A 20,694-nucleotide genomic window follows, 5' to 3' on the forward strand; every position below is an offset into this window, starting at 1 on the left:
GAAACCACGTGGTTATTTATATATGTAAGCCTAAATGCATGTTTTTGGTTTTTTTATATTGTAAAACTGATGTTCTATGTACTATACAGTACAGTACTGATGCTGTATATCAAACTTCAATGTTACTGGCAAAGTGTAATGCAGTTTTGGATATTAGTTTCTGCAAACGAGTAGTGTTTCAGCAGTGCTTTATAGTCATTATTATGATCTGATTAGTAATTATATGGCACACCCTGGTATTATCAACGCATCGCGTCCAAAGGCGTAATACTCGTGTCGTTACAATAATATGGAAGCATATGAGTAGCAAAATTCAATTTGCAATGCAATATTCAAAATGGCAATGTATTTTTGTATTTAAATTTACATTTTCCCATACATATGTGCAACATTTAGTGCAAAATTAAAATGAAAATTCAATTATATAATTTAAGTTTGCCATTTTCTACACTAGTTTTAATATGCATATTAAAAACATATTTGAAAGCTTTATAAGTTGCAAAATTTAAAATTAAAATGTATTACCCAAATTGATTAGATGTTTAACATGTCCAAGCAAAAACCACAAATCCATGATGAATATAGTTTAAGTCGTGGATTTGAAAATGCAATCCGAGCGGAGCACGCCCCCTAGCTGTCAATCATTACATCAAGGCAACAGGACCCATGATAGGTCAATATTCACTATTAACCAAACGCTTTTCACCTGCCTGAACATCTCTCACTGTTTACACTCGGATCGATGCACATAAGCAAACAGACAGTGCTATTCTACACTTACACCTTACCTTATATTTTAAGATTATTTTTAATATTTAATCTGTAAAATAGCACGTGTTCCGTGGCACCTGAACAGGGAAGTGCAGAGTTCCTCAGGGGCAGGGGCTCAAATGTAAAAAAAAGGGGCAATGTGAGAAAAAAATAGAAAAAATAAATATATTATGTAACTAAATTGCTCAAAAGTCTGAAAACTCCTGTTTATTTTTACATAGGCGATCTGTCAATCTTTAAAATATGTTTTTAATATGCATATTTAAACTAGTGTAGAAAATGGCATAATTGAATTTTCATTTTGCACTAAATGTTGCACATATGTTTGGGAAAATGTACATTTAAATACAGAATTACTTTACCATTTTACATTGCAAATTTAATTTTGCTACACATATGCTTCCATACCATAATACTTCACACGTGAACATAAAATATACACGCATTTCTCACTATTTCTAGCTTATTCTCGCTAAAACTCCAAACCCCACCCTTTCTACTGTTTACTCCCTTCGACGCCCATCGAACGAGCCTATCCACGTCAAGCGCGCTCCCGCTCCGGACTACAACTCCCACAATGCACCGGGTCTCGCCCGTCAACGCTCGCGTGAAATGCGCAAGTAGTCGCTGGAAGTCACAGCAGTCCTGAAAGTGAAATAAAATGTGTTTAACCGGCTTTTCTGCAAAACGGACGCGTTAGTTTGAGGCGAGCGGGTTTTTAGTGTGGATGGTGCCTGCGGTTTATGTAAGTGAGTTTATCACTTCATCATATGTTTGTTTATGAGTTTAGCAGACTAACAGCATGGGGATGTTTGAGCAGATCGTCTTCAGATTCCGGTAAAGTCGGTGTTTTTCTGCTGATTTTCCGCAGAGAGCTACAGCAGGTGCTGTCAGACAGTCAGGTAAGCGAGAGTTGTTGTGCTAACAGGCTAAAGCACTTTGATACTGAGTAAATATTTAATAACGGACTATTTCATTTGACGTCATTTCGCTAAATAAACAATCATGGTGTGTTTCACAAAAACAAACAATAGTTACATGGTCGATCTTAATCTGGTGTGTTGCATAAATTAGCTTTTAATTGACAGGTATGTTGTATTTGATGCTTTTACTTGGGAAGCTTGATTTGGCAAAATATTATGTTTCATAAATAAGTATTTTGGTTGGTTTTGACTATCTTGGTTTTATTAAACAATATTGTTTTGATGTATTAAAAAATGTGTGATGTTTAATAATAGTGTCATATATAAGAAACCAGACTGAGGTCTAACTTAGGGGTGTGTGGGGAAAAATATCACAAGCAAATAATATAGATAGGTAATATTATATATCAATGTAAATATTAAACCAAATACACTAATATTTTTTAAATAACACGTAAATATTATATATAAATATTTTATTTTTTAACAAATTAAGTAGTGAATTAAAATAATGGAAAAAAAATTAAAATAATGCATCTACCACTACAGTAAAAAAAGTAAATAATGTTATAAAAATGTAAAGTTTTACACAATTTTGTACAGTATAAATTGGGTCTTTATACTTGGAAATATATACAGATTTTAGGATGTGCACAAGGGTGATTTATGTTTAGGGGTGGCGTCTAAACGATTGAAAAGCCTTGCTTTGTCACATTTATAGCATGTAAACATCAGATTTCTATGCATGCATAACAGTGCCGTTGCTTGTGTTTATACTGTCACCGTTTGTTTGCAGTTGTTATTTTTGTTGGTTGTTTGATATTTCCGCTCCTTGCCAATCACAAAGGCTTTCAGTGGATCTGTCATCGGATCCCAGGGAGCATAAAAGACTGAGGCAGACAGGACTCGAGGAGTGTTTTGGACATGGTCCCATACTTCAACCCAGTGGGGAACAGATCGTGCTCTCTGTCGTCTTGGTGATTTAATCATTAAAACCTTTTCACACCTGATATTCTTTAACCCCGTGTCATTTTTAACCCTAGGTTAACAATGTAATCTTGTTGTAGGTTTCAGTGTTAATATTTTACCCAGGATAAAGTATGAAGTTGTAAATACAACAAAGATCATTAACATAAATTTACTTTCTACTAAAGTTAAATTAAATTCAGTGCTGTTTCTTTGTATTTATGTGTGAAATTGATAGTAATTTCTGAGTGAAAAATGTTTCAACACCAGTTTTTTTCAGTGTATGAACGCTGTGAAACATTGAAACCAAGATTAGTTTCCTGAAGATTAAAATGCAGTTTCATGCATGAAATGTTGCTTAACCTGGGGTTTAAACGCTGTTAAAAGCCTAATCATGAATGACTAAACGAGGCTTAGCCAGTCATTCTGGATCTCACAGCACTATAGTCTCAGGATTACGGTGACTGAGTGTGTCACATGTGACATGCCACGCAGCGTTTCAAGGACTTTGAGGGTCTGAGGTGTTCGTATGCGCTGAATGTGTGTCAGCCTGAAGGACCTTTACCCCACTGAGCCTCGTTCACCTCCACCGCGGAGAGTAGAGCTCAGGTTTGACTGACCCTCTAGTTCAGATTTTAAAGGGACAGTTCACACAAAAATGAGTTTCTTTCTTCTGCTGAACACAAATGAAGTATATTGAAGAATGTTGGTAACCAAACAGTTGATGGTACATTTATTTTTACATTTAGTCATTTAGCCAAACGACTTACAAATGAGGACAATCAAAATCAACAAAAGAGCAATGATTTGCAAGTGCTATAACCGTTAGCTAAATGCAGATAGAATAGAGCAAGCTAGTTTTTGAGGGCTTTTTTGCTTTTGTTAATTGTATAATAAATAAAGAAAATGAAGATTAGAAAAGCTAGTGTTAGTTGTTGTTTTTAAGAAAACAAGTAGTTAGTAAATGAATAGAGTGCAAGTCTAAAAGGGTCAAGTTTATTTTTTTTAAAGAATAGAATTAGAATAGAGTGCTAGAGTTAGAGGGTCAAATAAAGCTGGAAGAGATGTGTTTTAGCCGATTCTTGATGGTAGCTATTGACTTCCATAGTAAAAAGGGGTGAACTATCTTTCTTTATTTTTAGATTTTCAATTGTATTTTTTATTATTTTAATTTCAGGTAAAGTTTTATTAGTTTTAATATTTTTGTCTTTTTTTCAGTTTTAGTTAATTTAGTATTTCAAGTTGAACACAAACTTTACAAGGCCTCATTTATTAACATGAACTAACAATGAGCTCATTTTTATAGCATTTATTAACCTTTGTGACCTAATAAAATAAAAAAAATCATATTTGTGTTAACGAATACAACTTTTAATCTTAAAAATGCATGCATTAGTAGATGTTGGGATTGACAGTGGTTCTCCAGTCCTTTTAGTTGGACTTGGTTGATTTTGTTTAGTGTTTTCATAATTTGTATTATATTTTCACTTCAATTTATTATTATTTCAGTTTTAGTTTTAGCAATTTTAGTACTTAAATTGATTTATTTCCGTTAGTCACCAAGGCAACATTTCTCATTTTCATTTAAGTGTTTAAAGTTTCTGTTTTTCATCTAATATTTCAGATTTATTACAACTGCCAAAAAGGATTATTAATAGTTTTAGTTTTAACACTATTGATATTATCCAAAGTTAAATCGGCTACACCAAGTGTTTCTGATCAGGCATTGTGAACAGAAACCCTCAAGGTCCAGACGGGTGAACATTTTGTCAGGATCTTGAATTTCGCTTTAAAATTTGGCCTTATTTTCCCACAACACTGTCTTTTATTACTGTCCTGCTAACGACCAGCAGCTGAATAAATCATGTTTGGAAAACTAAATGAAGGTGTATGCTATATCGGGCAGTGTTGCTCAGGCCTCATATCACAGGCCGTCAGGACCCTGAATAATTCAGCTTTTGTGCTATTATTAGAGGTGCATCTGTGTGACCCTTTCAGATGTTATTTGATCCGGCCGTGGATTCACAGATCAGCTCTTCTGACCTAATTCTGCAAGTCAATTGGATTTTTATGCATGAATGATTTTCATTTCATCACAACTGTTTGATTAATTCAGTATTTGCCATCGAGGGTGATGAAAATCCTGTGAATATGATTAATATGACAAATAATCATCCAGACATGCAGGAGGAGAAGCCTGCATAAATCTAACAGAAATATTTCACTTCAAAATCAAAAGAAAAAAACAAGATATTGTTTTGTGTAAACAAAATGAAACGTTTTGTAGGATTATTTACAAGATTTGCTATTTTCGTTTGTAACACTTTACAATAAAATTTAATTTAACATTAGTATTAAACATTATAATTAATAATACATCATTTAAAATCAAAATTAGTTTTTAAATGAATCTATGTAAACTAACATGAATAAACAATGAACAGTTGTATTTTTATTAACTAATAAAATACATAAACATATGTTGTTGATGATAAATATGTAAACAGGTATATTATACTAAATCTAATACTAAAATTAAACCAATTAAAAATGTTACTTGAAACAAAATAAATGTTGAGTAAAATAATGTAACATATATAAAAAATCTTATTTGATTTCAGCTATATTTAGTTTAACTTATTTAAAAAAAAAAATTACAAACAAAACAAAACTACTAAAACTTTGAGAAATGAAAATGCAAATATTAAATGAAACTCGTTATCTCAATAAAAAATGTGTAAAGTTTCTGGTTTATGTGAAGTATTACGTTTTTGCATTGTGCGTTAAATTATTTGCATGAGAATTAAACACATAATTATCGTTATTTTGCTGGATGTTAAATTGTTCAAAAAAATAATGTCATAATGCAAAAAAATCTCAGTGATCTTAAAAAGCCTTCATTTCTTATTCATGCAAAAAATATATATATATATATATATATATATATATATATATATACACAAATATTTAAAAGAGCTAGACTTGTTCTTGACATGTTTTGTGAGGTCCATCTCTTATCTAGACGTCTTTGCAGATTTTAACAGCTCTATGATGTGTTTGGCAGCGTTATATGATATGGTGTTGCTCTCTGATATTTCTCTCTTGTCGTTCCAGGTTTGGTTGTGTGCGTGTGTGTGTTTGCGTGTCGGGCCGGTGAGCCCCGTGTGCCCTGGCGTGTATGAATGGATCAGGTTGGCACGGGGAACGCAGAACACCAGGGGGTGATGACAAAGGGCGAAGTGCTGCCACGTCCCGCCTCCAGCCAATCAGAGGTGAGAATACTCCCTTCTGAACCCGCCCACAGCTGAAAACAGCCAATGAGATTCCACTGTTCGAAGAAAATCCTGTCGTTATTTACTCATCCTCATGTTATTCTAAAGCCATATGACTTTATTTATGAGCATAAACATCGTTTGTGCTCATCTGTGTGTGACTTGAGGGCAGGTGAATGATGACAGGACTGTTGCATTGTATTTCTATGTAAATAATTGCAGCATATCACGAATGGACCGTCATTGTGTTGTTAAAGAAAACCGGTTTGTGAGGTTAGCTGGCCATTATTCATGCATCAGGAAGAACAGTGTTTCCAGTCTACAGGAAGTCAAATTACCAGTGCATTACTCACAGATGAGATCAAGATGGCATGCTAGGAGGAAATCGAAAAACTTTTGACCAGTTTATCAGAAAATGCGTGACCTTGTGATCTAATTTCTGGGTTCAGTTTTCCCTCAGTGATCTTGGGATCAAATGTCTGTTGGAAGAAAGTTCCTTTCCTCGTCTGATGCTCTTAACTCCAAACAGCTGTAGTATTTTCCTTTATCTGTTTTCTTAACATGGTGCTGTAGAGTCCCACTATGCTTTAATATTATATTAGTTCTTTCAAACGATTTATCGCATCCAAAATAAAAGTTTTTGTTTACATGATATATGTGTGTATAATTATTATGTATATATATAAATACAAACACATGCATGTATACATTTAAGAAAAATCCGTTATGTTTACATATTAAATATATTTATATAAAATATAAGAATATAAATGTATAAATGTAAATATTTTCAAAATATATGCTGTGTGTGTGTGTGTGTGTGTGTGTATATATATATATATGCACGCACACACACACACATACATAGCAAATATACACAGTACATATATATATAAAATGTAAACAAACTTTTATTTTGGATGCGATTAATCGTTTGACAGCACTATATATAGTATTTTTAATTAGTTTTTAGTTTTTTTTATTTTAAATTATATTCTATATTTTTTAATTAGTTTTTATTTTAGTTTTAGCTAATTTAGTGCATGAATTTAAATTAAATGAGAAATGTTGCTTTTCAGCAACTAGCTGAAGTAAAATAAAATTTATAAATTTTATTTTTATTTCAGTTAACATTTCTTTTATTTCAAGAAATTTTTATTTTTTTTTTCCATGAATTATAATAATCCTGGCAGCCGGTGTGCATATCACTGGACAGCTCCTATGAAATTAATTTTTATGTGTCCTTTATATTTGTATTATGTAGTGACTGTATCATAATGACAATAAGTGTCAGGGAACTGTCGTGTGTGTCATGTGTTCCTGCCTCTTGTGCCCTTATTTGGTTTGTTTCCTGTCATGTCATTAGTAGTTCATTCTGTTCAGCTGTGTTTGTCTCGTTAGCTATGATTTACCTGTGTATATTAGTCCTGTCTGTTCAGTTAAACTTGGTCTGGTCTACTCGTTACTCCCCGGTGTTTGATGTCTGTGTCTTGCCCTGCCTTGTCTTGCCTTGCCTTGATGTCAGTAAAGTATGTTATTTGAGTTTATATCCTCGTCTGCGTGTTCCTGGTTCCTCCCTCGTGTGTGCACCGTGACAATAAGACACTTGAGAGTATTATAATGTGACTATATTCACTGCATGCACGATCACTAAGTGTGATGTGTTGAAATATAATATTTTCATTCTATTTTTAATTGAATGACTTTGAAGAGGTGTGGGATGATTTGAAGCACAAAATAATGTCAAACTTTTAAAATTAGAATAAGAGTCAGTTTCTATTTCAGTGAGCTGTTATTATAGTTAGTATGATGATCATCATTCATCATTTTGCATGATGTTTCTTTGTTTTTATTTCCATGTGGGTTGCTGACCGGCACATTTACAGTAAAACCCATCAGACATTTTAGTGTTTAACAAGAATTCACATGAGCTTTTTGTGTCTGTATAAGGTCTACATAATAGAAACAAAACTGAAATCGCAATATGGCTGGTGATTATTAAATCACAAAGACTCCAATGCAATATTATAATAGTAATATTTCGGATTTTGTTTTTTTGTAATTTTTTTATTTTTATTTAGTGGTGATTATTATTATTATTATTATTAATAAACATATTAATATTGATCACAAAACTTTGACTAAATTGTGTAACCCTACAAATAAACACAGCAAACTGAGAGGCTTATGAAGGCTGCAATACAGCGAAATATTACAATACTAACATTTCTTATTGTTTTTAGTATTTTTAGATTTTTATTTAGTAGTAGTAATTAATAATAATTATATTACTAAATAAACATCTTATTTAATCTTATTAAATCTTCTATCATTATTGTTATTCTATAGACATTATCGATGTATAATAACAACACTTTTTATAAAAAATGTCAAATTGTTTAAAACTTTGTATCAGAGTGTTCAAGGTCAAGGGTTTGTGGGTGAATATAAACATGTTCTGCTTTATAAAGATTAGAGGGAAAGCTTGAGTGTTTCTCAGAAACCACAGTATGTGCTCATGCCTGGACATGTTACAGCATTAACACTGGGTGTGTCTGTTAACTATTAGAAGACATGGACTGGTGCATTTATTTGTGTCTATGTTGAACTCCTCATGAATCAGAACTAATGTGTGATCTGTGTGTGTGCAGGGTTTTAAACAGGGTCACTCGGTCTTGAACTCTCTGATCTCGGGGGCGTTTGCAGGAGCCGTGGCCAAAACAGCCGTCGCCCCGCTGGACCGAACCAAGATTATCTTCCAAGGCAAGAACAAGAACTCCTATTAAAGTGCCCCTATTATGGATTTTTGAGAAATGAGCTTTCTTGCAGTGTGTAACACGGCTCTAAGTGAATGAAAACAAAGAAAGAGTCGACTCTGAATCATTGAAACGATTAGTTTTTAAAACGAATTCCAAGCCGTTTGATGTTGACGTCAGCATATTGCCCGCTCGCTTGTTGGTCTTTTGGCGTTGGTCTGAATGAAAATGCAAATTCATTCTTTGCCACTAGGTGTCGCTTTTGGAGCGTTAAAAGCTCGCAAACACTGGTTTAAATTAAATCGACCAATCACCGCAGATTAGCGTCACGCAAAGGAGGGGTTTGGAAAAATGAATTGTTAAACGAATCGTTTGGGAGTCGTTGAGCAAATAAGGTAAAAAGTATTTTTTTTACCTTGCATGCATGTCAGCCTGTTGTTGGGGACTCCCAAAACCAAAATATGAACCTTTCATAACCCATAATATGGGCACTTTAACCTTCCCTGACTGACTCACTAAATACTTCAGCGCATCTGTAAATGTTTAAACACTCAGTCAGGCCTGTAGATGTCTGAATGTCATTGCATTAGCTGCAGATTATCAAAGCAAGTGTCATTCTTTTAGTGTCAAGCGCGAGTTGATTGTGATTCTCCTCACCTGTGCTTCTCTGCTAGCACACCTGTGTGAACTTAACAAGGATGCAAACTTGCCACCTTTGCACCCCAAATAAGTCATTTGTGTGATTTGTGTTAGATCCAGTGAGTTTGGGTCACTTCTGAGGTGCATTTGAAAACACAACGCGCCAGTCATCTTTTTCCAAATTTGTAATAAGAATCATTTATAAATCAAACAAAATAAAAGCTTTAAGATCTTCCAGTGGATTCCTGCTAGAATAAAAGCACTAATAATAATAATAACATGTCATAATAATATTGCAATAGTTATATTACTATTGTAATATATTTAGTTTAATTTTTATAACTTAATACTATAAATATTTAAATGAAAACAATAACAATGATAAATTATTATTATTATTAGTGTATAGTCATATTGAATTGTTAAAACAAAAAGAGATTTTTGTTTTTAAACTTTGTTTAAAAATTGTTTTAGAAAACTCATTGGGTCTAGGGTGATTTTTTTTCTTTTTTTGCCCTGTGTCTTCACACTAAAATTGGGCATAAATTTACATTTTAAAGCTGATATCCTGTTTATAGCTGATGTATGAATGTTTTTTTTATTGTTTGTAAAGTAATACACCTTGTAGTTGCACAATAAATGTTGCATAGGAATCCATATCTTATATAGTGCTGGAAAGTTTAATTTATTCGTTATCAGCTGAAACTCAATATTTCTCTTTATCTTCTCATTTTAGTGTCGTCGAATAGATTCTCTGCTAAGGTGAGTATTTTCTCCGTCTTTGTGAATACTTATCTGATGTAATGTGTCAGTAGTTTTGCATATTATTTTAAATGCTTGTGATGTTTAAATGGTATTGAATTGAATTGCACAACAAAACACAAAAATTGTATTTTATTCTGGGATGTTTGTGGTTTCCAGGAGGCGTACAGGTTAATTTACCGTACGTATCTGAAGGATGGCTTCTTCAGTCTCTGGAGGGGAAACTCGGCCACGATGGTGCGTGTCATTCCATACGCTGCCATCCAGTTCTGCTCTCATGAACAATACAAGAGGATTCTGGGACAACATTATGGCTTCCAGGGCAAGTGAGTGAGATTTTACTCTATGCTGCTTCATCACTGCACATTTACATTTGAAGAGTTTATTTGCAAAAACCGATAAACGCCACTGAAAAAAACAACAACAACTGAGTACCGTGCATTATTCTCCACATATAGCACGATCTGAACCCTAAACACGTTTTGTCCAAAAAATCCGGTATTGTCCACTTCCAAGGCATCGCGAGTTCACGTTTTACTGTCAGAAGCCGACAAGCGCCCGTGTTGTTTGTGAACAGAAGCCGATAAATCCATTCTAGCGAATCAGTGCGCTGTATTCAGGTCAGGTGACAAGGCTACTTTCACTTTATAAAAGACGTGCTCGCTGAGAGGAGTTTTGTCAAAGCTGGCTGAAGTGATCGAGGATGGATAATATGATGAAATTGATGAACCCGTGATATCTTCTTCAGGGCGTAAAAGGAAAATAAAAGCTGAAACTTTTTCACGGAACCTTGCAAAAGCAGCACGTTACAATGATGAGGGAAAAGCTTGGTGTACTGCATATATCACAACCATACAGTCAAAAAATACAAATATATACAGTCTATGATCACAGCAACAAAGCTTGTCAGGTGCCTACATTGTCATCTGAGGAGATTACAAAGATTAAACAAGTGTTTTTGTTTAACTCTAAAACATTAAAGTTATCTGCTTTTGCCAAAAAACGACTGTTGGAGTTATCTGATTTTGCTATAAAACAAACTTTTAATATATAAAATCAGAATGAGCTTTATTGGCCAGGAATGTTTACACATACAAGGAATTTGTTGTAGTGACAGAAGCTCCACAGTGCAACAGAGAGACAGCAACAGGACACAGATAATAAAAACACAATATATAATATAGACCATTATGTGTGTACAGGTCTGATATGTGCAAATTTGAAATGAAAATATAAGTATGTGTGGTGAATAAATGTATAATAGTGTTGTGTGTTCAGCGTTTTATTGTCGAGTGTTCATGAGATGTATTGCCTGAGGGAAGAAACTGTTTCTGTGTCTGGTCGTTCTGGTGCTCAGAGCTCTGTAGCGTCGACCAGACGGTAACAGTTCAAAGAGGGAGTGTGCTGGATGTGAGGGGTCCAGAGTGATTTTACCAGCCCTTTTGCTCACTCTGGATAAGTACAGTTCTTGGAGAGTGGGGAGGGTTGTACCAATGATTCGCTCAGCAGTCCGGACTACTCTCTGTAGTCTTCTGAGGTCAGATTTGGTAGCTGAGCTGAACCAGACAGTTATTGAAGTGCAGAGGATGGATTCAATGATGGCGGAGTAGAACTGTTTCAGTAAGTCCTGTGGCAGGTTGAACTTCCTCAGCTGGCGAAGAAAGTACAATCTCTGCTGGGCCTTTTTCACAATAGAGTCAATGTGAATATCCCACTTCAGGTCCTGAGAAATTGTGGTGCCCAGGAATCTGAATGACTCCACTGCAGTCACAGTAACTTTCCACACTGAAGCAGGATCACTGGAAGAGAATTTGTTCCTTAGCTTGTCAGAATAATTCCTCTTTGCCGCTCTGATCTCCTTTTCCAGTGTGTATTTGGCCTGTTTATACAAGACTTTATCCCCCGCTGAAATAGGGATGTAACAATTCACTCGACTCACGATTCGATTTTGTCACGAAAAAAACAGAATGGTCTGACTTTAGTTTTGTGAAACTATGCTACATAAAACATATCTGAAGGAAGCAGCAGACGAGCTGAATGAGACACAGATTCACTCTCTGCCAGCAGGTGGCGCTTATAAACAGCAATGATAGTGTTTCCTTGGTTACCGGCTTATTAACAGCAATGATAGTGTTTCCTTGGTTACCACTGTAAACAAAGCGCTTATGAACAGCAATGATAGTGTTTCCTTGGTTACCGCTGTAAAAAAAAACACTTATGAACAGCAATGATAGTGTTTCCTTGGTTACCTCTGTAAACAAAGCGCTTAAGAACAGCAATGATAGCGTTTCCTTGGTTACCGCTGTAAACAAAGTGCTTATGAACAGCAATGATACAGTGTTTCCTTGGTTACCGCTGTAAACAAAGCGCTTATGAACAGCAGTATACAGTGTTTCCTAGGTTACGGCTGTAAACAAAGCAGTGCTGCGCTTATGAACACTACTTTAATATGCATCGTTCAGAGGCAAGATGAAAAGAAAATACCACGTAAACTTTTCTAAAGACAGTCAGTTCCCCTCAGAGATACATTCATATAAACTCCTACTCCAATTGTATCACGATTTGTTTGGCATCTCAACTGTTTTGAATCGATTTTCAACCGGCTCGCGGTTAATCCCTAATAAAAATACATACTTTCAATGAACTTTAATTTAGTAAGTTACCTGTATTTGTTTGAGTTATTATTACTTAATCAAAACAACCCAACTGCAGTTTGATTGATATTACTTGGATGGCACAATAAAAAAAATAAAAAAACATGATTTATGAAAATAAATAAAAAAATGTAGTTACCTGTTTCTGCAAATTAACTCTTCATTGGTTCATTTAGCCAAAGTGGCTTACAAATAAGAAATGAAACGGCATGTTGTCTTGCAGAGCTCTGCCGCCTGTGCCGCGGCTGCTGGCCGGTTCGCTGGCGGGAACCACGGCTGCCATGATCACGTATCCGCTGGACATGGTCCGCGCGCGCATGGCCGTCACACCCAAAGAGATGTAAGACCTGCATCATCTCACCCACTAAACTGCCTTCCCCTGCTGGAATGACACAGTTTAGATTTTTTTTACTATACTGATTTATTTTAATTTACAGAAATTAGTAGTGTCTGTTTAAAATAATTAAAATTCTAAATATAACTTCAGAGTTCTAGAAGTCTAACCATTAACTGAAATAAAGCTGAAATAACATACAGTATAAATATTGGTTACACTTTATTTTAAGATGTCCTTGTTACAGTGTAGTTATACATTTAAGTACTGAGTAATATTAACAATTAACTACATGGTTAATTACTGTATGGTTAGAGTTAGGATTAGGGTTTGGCTTAGGGTAACTTGCATGTAATTAATTGTTGTTATAATAGTAAGTACATGTAATATGTGTAATAAGGGCAAATATTAGAAATATTAGATGCAAAGCTTAAACTTAATAAAAGAATAAACTTAATAAACTAATAAATGTAATACAATTACAATTTGACAATCGGTTTGAAATAAAAAATCTTATAAGAATTTGAAAATCAGTTTGATAAAATAAAATTAGGTTTTAAAAATCAGTTTGAAATAAGTTTAAGTACTAAAATGATTGAAACTAAAAGTGAAATATTAAGTACAAATATTAATAATACTAAAATAACACTGAAAATTATTTTTAAAGCCCACAATTTCTACCTGATAAAATATTTTAGAGCTTGACATAACTATAAAAATGAGTATAAAATGCCCTTAGTGTGGCAGAAATCACAATTTTACAAAATAAATCCAGGTTTTCTAAGCCTGTGGGAATGCTGGTTCTTCCAAGACAGAGGTGAATTCAGTTAAAGAACACTTAGATTTTTAGTTGTTTTGGGATATTTTAATGCTTGTTTTGTCATATTTAAATCATCTTGAAGCCCTTGGACAGTTGGACAAACGAGATGAAGCGAGTTTGATGTGTTGTCGTTGTGTGATGTTGTTTATGGTCAGGTACAGTAACATCCTGCACGTGTTCGTCCGTATCTCTCGTGAGGAGGGGCTGCAGACGATCTACAGAGGATTCACTCCCACCATCCTCGGCGTCGTGCCGTACGCAGGACTCAGCTTCTTCACCTACGAGACGCTCAAGAAGCTCCACGCAGGTAAAGCCAGTCTCTGTGTGATTCAGGGTTATTATAACTCTGAAGCTTCTATGAAACTACACTTGTTTTTTTTTTGCATTTTGGTTTCAGTGTTGTTTTAGTTTTGAATAATTGACAGCTTTTAATTTAGTTTTTAATTGCACCACAATAAAACAGTAAAATTTTTCAACTAGGGCTGGGAAAATAAATCAATGCAACGGGACTAGGATATTGGATATTTGCCGATATCTGATATCTATATTTTTCAACTAATTTTGGCCGATACCGATATATTTCCTTTTGCTTGGAAACAACACCAAGTCTCTCCTGTGAAATTATAAGCAAACTATTTTTTAATTTTGGTTAGTTTTTAACAAGAACTTATTTGTTAGAGTTAAACAATAATGAAGTTCTTTTATACGGACAGTGCATGGAACATTTGAAAATAACTATATGTATTTTTTAGAAAGACGTTTTATTTTAAGATCTAACGTTTGTAAATGGTCTAAAGCAAAAGAGTTGTAAAAATTCTGAAAATCTTTTAGAGCTCATAATTTGTTTAAAAAAATACAACATATTACACGTTAATGAATAAATCAGTAAATATAAAATTATTTAATTTAAGTGTCACGTTTGTGTTTTTTTTCTTCTACATGTAAGCTATAGCTTCTGACCTTTAAATGAAAACATACTCATGATTTTATGGCATCAATTACTGCTTTATTTAATCAGAAACGCAGTCTAACTATTATTTTTTTTATTTAGTTCGAAGTAGGCCAAAAACTAGAGTAGAGCGTCATCTGCTGTTAAAAAAAACCAACTAACAATAAGCATTAAAATATTTATGAATCTTTGTTAACATTAGTTAATAAAAATATGACTGTTCATTGTAAGTTCATGTTAGCTCAGGTCCATTAAATAATATTAATGGATACAATGTTTGATATTAATACATGTTAACTTTAAATAAAATTGATAAATGCTTTCAAGTATTTTCCATTTTTAGTTCATGTTAGGTCCATTAATATTAACAGATGCAACTTTTGTTGATTTTAATAATGTATTAATACATGTTGAAATTCACATAAAATTAGAATGTTTTAAATTTTTAGTTTGTTAGGCCAGTTACTGTAAATAATATTAACCGATACAGTTTTTTATTTTAATAATGTATTGATAAATGTAGATTTTTATAAAAGCTTTAAAGTTCACTTCCAGAACAAAGATTTGGCATTGGCATTAAAAAGTGAATAAATAAATAAATTTGACCTGTTTGCATCTGTGTTTCAGAGCACACGGGCCGCTCTCAGCCGTACTCGTACGAGCGTCTGGCGTTCGGTGCATGCGCAGGATTGATCGGTCAGTCGGCTTCTTACCCGCTGGACGTGGTGCGCAGACGCATGCAGACGGCGGGTGTCACCGGACACAGCTACGGCAGCATCTCGGGCACCATGCGTGAGATCGTGACGGAGGAGGGCGTGATCCGTGGCCTCTACAAGGGCCTGAGCATGAACTGGGTTAAAGGGCCCATCGCCGTCGGCATCAGCTTCATGACCTTCGACCTCATGCAGATCCTGCTGCGCAAACTTCAGCAGTTCAGCCACAGTGCACGGTAGCAACATTTTATAGTTTTTTTTTATTTTGTTTTTATCCTGAGCAAATGCTGCCTATGAAGAGGACAGGAAATGCCTGGCGTCTTGTGACTAGTTTAAAGTTCTATTTTTTGATGCAAAAGCGTATGCAAAAATAATTTTTTACTTGGTATTTTTGTCTTGTTTTCCTGTACAAATATCTTAACATTTTTAAATTAAGATGCATTTACTTGAAGCAAAATGACTGAAGATATTACGTCTTGTTTTATGAAAATGAATGAAAATGAGGTGAGATTATGCTTAAAACAAGAGGAAAATAAATCTGCCAATGGTTTTACTTCAAAGGGAAAGCTAAATAATTTCTTACTCCACTCTTTTGTTTGTTCTCGTTTTAAGCCTAAACTTGCTTCATTTTGATGAATTCTTCAAAAAACAACTTATTGTGCATCACTTTGCTTCTCAAGTAAATGTATCTTGATTTAAGAATGTTTAGACGTTTGTATTGGAAAGCAAGACAAGAGCACAGGTTAAGAAGCTGATTTCTGCGGTGTGTGTTCAGAGCGAGTGTGTGTTCGGTACAGAGACATGCTGAATGTTCGTCCCTCCGTCTCTGACAGAACGTCCTCTAAGTGCAATAGTGACTGAAAACGTGTCTGGAAACACTATTTTCTTCATTGTCCCTCTTTATGTCTGTGTTTTCACACACATCAGGGGATTTGATGAAGATACACACATGCATTTTGAATTTACAGCACGTGTGTGTGTGTGTGTGTGTTTCTCTGTGTGTTTGTGTGTGTGTGTGTGTGTGTGTGTGTTGCGTCTTGCACACGCATTAATCTGCCGCTCCTAAGTGCCTGGAGAGAGAAAGCAAACATATGAACATAAACGTATAACAGTGTTACTGACTGCTGTAACTAACCAATGCTCAACTAGTTTTTATGAACAAATAACATGTTCACACCACGTTTGGTCTTTCATCATTAGTGTGTTTGTTCATGTACTGACATGAGAGGTTTTAAAATACTTCATGACTCACAGTGACAGTAATTACACAGTTCATCTGGACCTTCATTTCTGAACTGAAATATTGATACAGTGACTCCAAGTATTTGCTCACTTCAGACGTGTCTGAATCTGACCTGTTTTACATTTTAAACCGAACAAACCGGTTTGCGTATCTTTCTTTATAACAAATGACATTTATTTTGGTATTTTCTCATCATTTAGTGGCATTCAGACATTTTGAATGTGTTTTAAGACACTTCTTGGGGCCGTTGTATTTAATGATCTCAGTCTTTTCTGAACAAACTAAAATCCCTACTAACCTGACAATCACACAAAGCACAATGAGTATCATTCAGATGTCTTTTAAAATGTTACAAATGGCATTAAATGCATTTGAAATATTAGCCAACATAAAACGCAGAGATTGGTTTGAATCGACTCAAAGATTCGATGTTTCGAGTCACGGATGATCTGCTTGTTCAGTTCTGGACTCTCTCTGTGTTTGGAAGCAGAGTTCATGTTTATTGTAATGTTTCGGTGCAGAGTCTCTGATGGGATTCATGGTGGAGTTCGTTACAAAGTGTTTCGTGTTTCATTCTTGCTGTTTCAAAGGAATCTAACACATCTTTCACTGAAATGACTCGTTTGGAAGCATCTGGACTCAAGACTGTTGTTTGTAAATTGAAAAAAATTGTGCCAAATGAATGTGTATTAAACTAATGACATTATAATCAAGCCTTGTCTGTCATTTATTCAGATTTGCTCTATGACTCGGGAAATGTGTGTTTGAGACATAATGTCCTCTAGATGGCAGCATGAAGCAGCAGATGAGGCTCTTTGTCTGTTATCTCTGTTTAAGAAGAATCTCCTTGCATGAAATATACTTTCTAGGGTTACAAAAAAGCCATTTTCCATAGCATACAGCTGATTAAAAACAGGAAAAAATGTATAATAGCAATGCAAAGATTAACGCAACAGCAAACTATTGTTTTGCACAACAGAAACTGTAATGGATGCATTGCATTTAACTACAAAATATGAAAAGCGTGAGGACTTATGAAATGCTTTTTTCCTGAGAAAACCGTTCAAGCTGGGTTCATTTCTCCCTTCGTTGTATAGTGACTATTGTACGTCACTGTGATTTAATTGTGTTCACATGATCCACAAAAGAGAAGAAAACGTGTATTATTTGGCTTTTGATCCAAAACCTGATACAGATACTGTGACAACTTGCCCCATCTCCTCTATATAACATCATAGTGCTTGTACTGAGCTTATCTGTTTATTTATTTACATAAGCATTAAGCATTTCAAATATAATTATTGCATCAAAAGGTACATAAAAATATTGACAAAAAGTTAAAAAAATATATTATTTACTGTTTATTTTGTATTATTTATTAACCATTTTAAAATAATATACAATTATGATCTATTATGTGGTATATATAATGACAATAATATTAATATTATACCATAATGTAACAAAAGTATAACATTATTATTATGTATTATTTACTAATAATAAATTAACAACAATTTTAAAATAATATAAAATTATTATTTATTATGTGTTCATATTTATTATTCATTAACCATAATAATCATTATTATTTTTAATAATACAATGTTTTTAAATTATGTAAAATAATAATAATAATTATTATTATTATACATATGAATATGCATTTGTAGAATATTTAGTGATTGTATGACGCCACTGATTTGAATGTTTTTGTCCTCATCACTGAATCGAGCTCTCACACAGATGAACAAAAGCACTCAGGACTGCTGGTGCTGATGCTGTGGGCGGGGTCATCGGGCGTTGCCATAGGTACCTGGAGCTGTGCCAATGTATTTGCATGTATTCAAATTGCTCATGAATAATTTACAGAACAGCAGCCTCCACTGCAGACAACTGATGCTGCTGCCTCCAATCACTCCTCATCAGAGTCACTGCAAACACCAGTTATGAGCATAGATTATTATTACTGCTATTCATTTTTTTTATTTAACATGCAATTAAAAAAACTAAACAATAAATGTTGAAGAACTTGGTTTTTCTTGCATGCACTGTATTTGGTTGAATGGCTCACTGTACTTCACAGGAAATGATGTCACAGTTGTGGAAACAGCTGACTGGAGGGTGTATTTAAAGGGCCAGCAGCTCAGAATCTCCCACACATGCACACACCAGCAGATTGATTTGGAAATCAGTGCATCACACAATTACAATACAAAAACACACACAAAAACATCTGATCAATATTAAAATGCATTTTTTTAATTCTAATATTAAGACATAATCTATTCTAATATTCAGATGCATGTGTTTTATATAGGCTACTACAAAATACTTTTATTCAAAAATGCTGAAAGAGAATTCCCTGTTCAAAGAAAACACCGTGATTTTTTCAATAATCATCTGTTTACCAAAGCATGTTTTAAGGATTTTGTTGGTTTCATATTTATTTTGATATTTAGTTCGATATTAGTTCGGTCTGACAGGCTTCTCGTTTAGTTGAAGTTGATCTAGACTTCTTGAAATATTCTTAAAAGATGATTTCTCCTTTTTTTTCTTCGTCTGGAGGCAAAAAGCATTTCAGTGTCAATCTCTTGAGAAGAAGCCTGCAGATTTACTGATACGGATCAGTAAAAAAATAATTTTGCGGATGACCAGAGAAATGGTGAGTGATGTGTTTCTTAATTGAAGTTTTTATTTTTTTAATGACAATATTAACTCAACACCACCAGAAAATCAGTTTAAGGATTTTTTAGTTTGTTTAATGGGGGCTTCCTGTATTTCCCAGTTTCCCAGTACTATAACAAATGTTTCATTTGTGATTTTTATATGCTTTTATTCGAAAGCAATAAGAACAATGTTGGTCAACTCTTGTATCAGTATCTGACCTTTCTAAATCAACACTCATCATAACATTAACAATTGTGAAACTTTATATATGTTAGTAGTTGACTCATTTACTCTGTGGTCTTAAAGTTATTTCTGATATTTCTACTCATTAATCCATGCATTATTTATGTCAGTGTATATAGAATAAGCCTTGTTGGCTGTTAGTGAATGAATGATCAACAATATTAGACACACTGATCTCACACTGATGCACATTACATGCAGAATATGCATGCACGGACACACTTTACAATCAAATACCTAAAACCTACTTATATAATGGCATAAACCACAATATCACATACTCACACCAGACAGTGTCATATATCAGACGCAGAAGCTTTATTGAAAATCATCACACATTCACTATTCCTCAAGTACACAATGATGAATTGCAGCTTTACTGATACGCAGTTGCTCATTTCAGTACTAATTATTGAATCAGCGCTTCTGAGGGTCATTGCATTAGTGAATCTAAATTACAGGTCCAAGTGTTATTAAAATATTCATTTACAGATTTTGTAATACATCCAGAGTGCTTAAGGTGAATGTGTGTGTGAGTGAAATAGAGCTGTTATGTGTTGAAATGCAACTTGTTTAACAAATTAACGGCATGTGCATTACTAGATTCACTTACCTGGTTTAATGTGGTTCTGCAGGTGATGCTGGATATCAGAAAATAAGTTTTAGTTTTAAGTTTTAGTTTTCTGCACTGAAAGTCAGTAAAAAAACAAATGAACAAGATCATGAAAACCAGAGATAGGACCAATGTTCCTAGAAAAAAAAAATCTTGTTTCTGATGGTGTTTGTTTGTTTTCAGGAGAAGTTCATCCTCCAGCTGATTCCAGCTTCCTGTTCAGCGTTACAGGAAGTGACATCAGGTTATCTTCAGAGTGACACAGGATCAGGTCAGATCCACCCGAGTTTGTCTTTCACGTCTTAACTGTGGAAAAGAGTATGAAAATACATTAGTCAATCATTCTGTTATTTATTTGATTCATAC

General features: G+C 34.1%; 1 protein-coding gene across 10 annotated transcripts; it reads left to right on the forward strand.

The window, feature by feature from the left end:
* The first annotated feature begins 1,276 nt into the window (after window positions 1-1,276).
* LOC306881026 (mitochondrial coenzyme A transporter SLC25A42-like) lies at window positions 1,277-17,513 on the forward strand. Of its 10 annotated transcripts, none has more exons than XM_079434866.1 (10): window positions 1,356-1,516; window positions 1,643-1,673; window positions 2,542-2,671; window positions 5,775-5,932; window positions 8,584-8,695; window positions 10,064-10,089; window positions 10,249-10,415; window positions 12,967-13,083; window positions 14,053-14,204; window positions 15,474-17,513. In XM_079434866.1, exons 4-10 carry the CDS (start codon window positions 5,843-5,845, stop codon window positions 15,797-15,799), a joined length of 990 nt encoding a protein of 329 aa, XP_079290992.1. In that variant the 5' UTR covers window positions 1,356-1,516; window positions 1,643-1,673; window positions 2,542-2,671; window positions 5,775-5,842; the 3' UTR covers window positions 15,800-17,513. The 10 variants fall into 10 exon arrangements, with proteins under 10 accessions (XP_079290987.1, XP_079290992.1, XP_079290986.1 ...); XM_079434867.1 differs by having other exon boundaries at window positions 1,363-1,516; window positions 2,491-2,671; XM_079434859.1 differs by having other exon boundaries at window positions 1,366-1,516; window positions 1,592-1,673.
* The last annotated feature ends 3,181 nt before the right edge of the window (window positions 17,514-20,694 follow it).

This window comes from Barbus barbus, assembly GCF_936440315.1.
Source record: "Barbus barbus genome assembly, chromosome: 15".
Lineage (NCBI taxonomy): Eukaryota > Metazoa > Chordata > Actinopteri > Cypriniformes > Cyprinidae > Barbus > Barbus barbus.

What these genes read in the sequence shown, in the direction of transcription:
- LOC306881026 (XM_079434861.1), top strand. Translation starts at nt 5,843, where the DNA reads ATGGATCAGGTTGGCACGGGGAACGCAGAACACCAGGGGGTGATGACA. An exon ending in AACCAAGATTATCTTCCAAG is followed by an intron (nt 8,696 to 10,063) that starts GCAAGAACAAGA and finishes TTCTCATTTTAG; the next exon opens with TGTCGTCGAATAGATTCTCT. An exon ending in GCCGTCACACCCAAAGAGAT is followed by an intron (nt 13,084 to 14,052) that starts GTAAGACCTGCA and finishes GTTTATGGTCAG; the next exon opens with GTACAGTAACATCCTGCACG.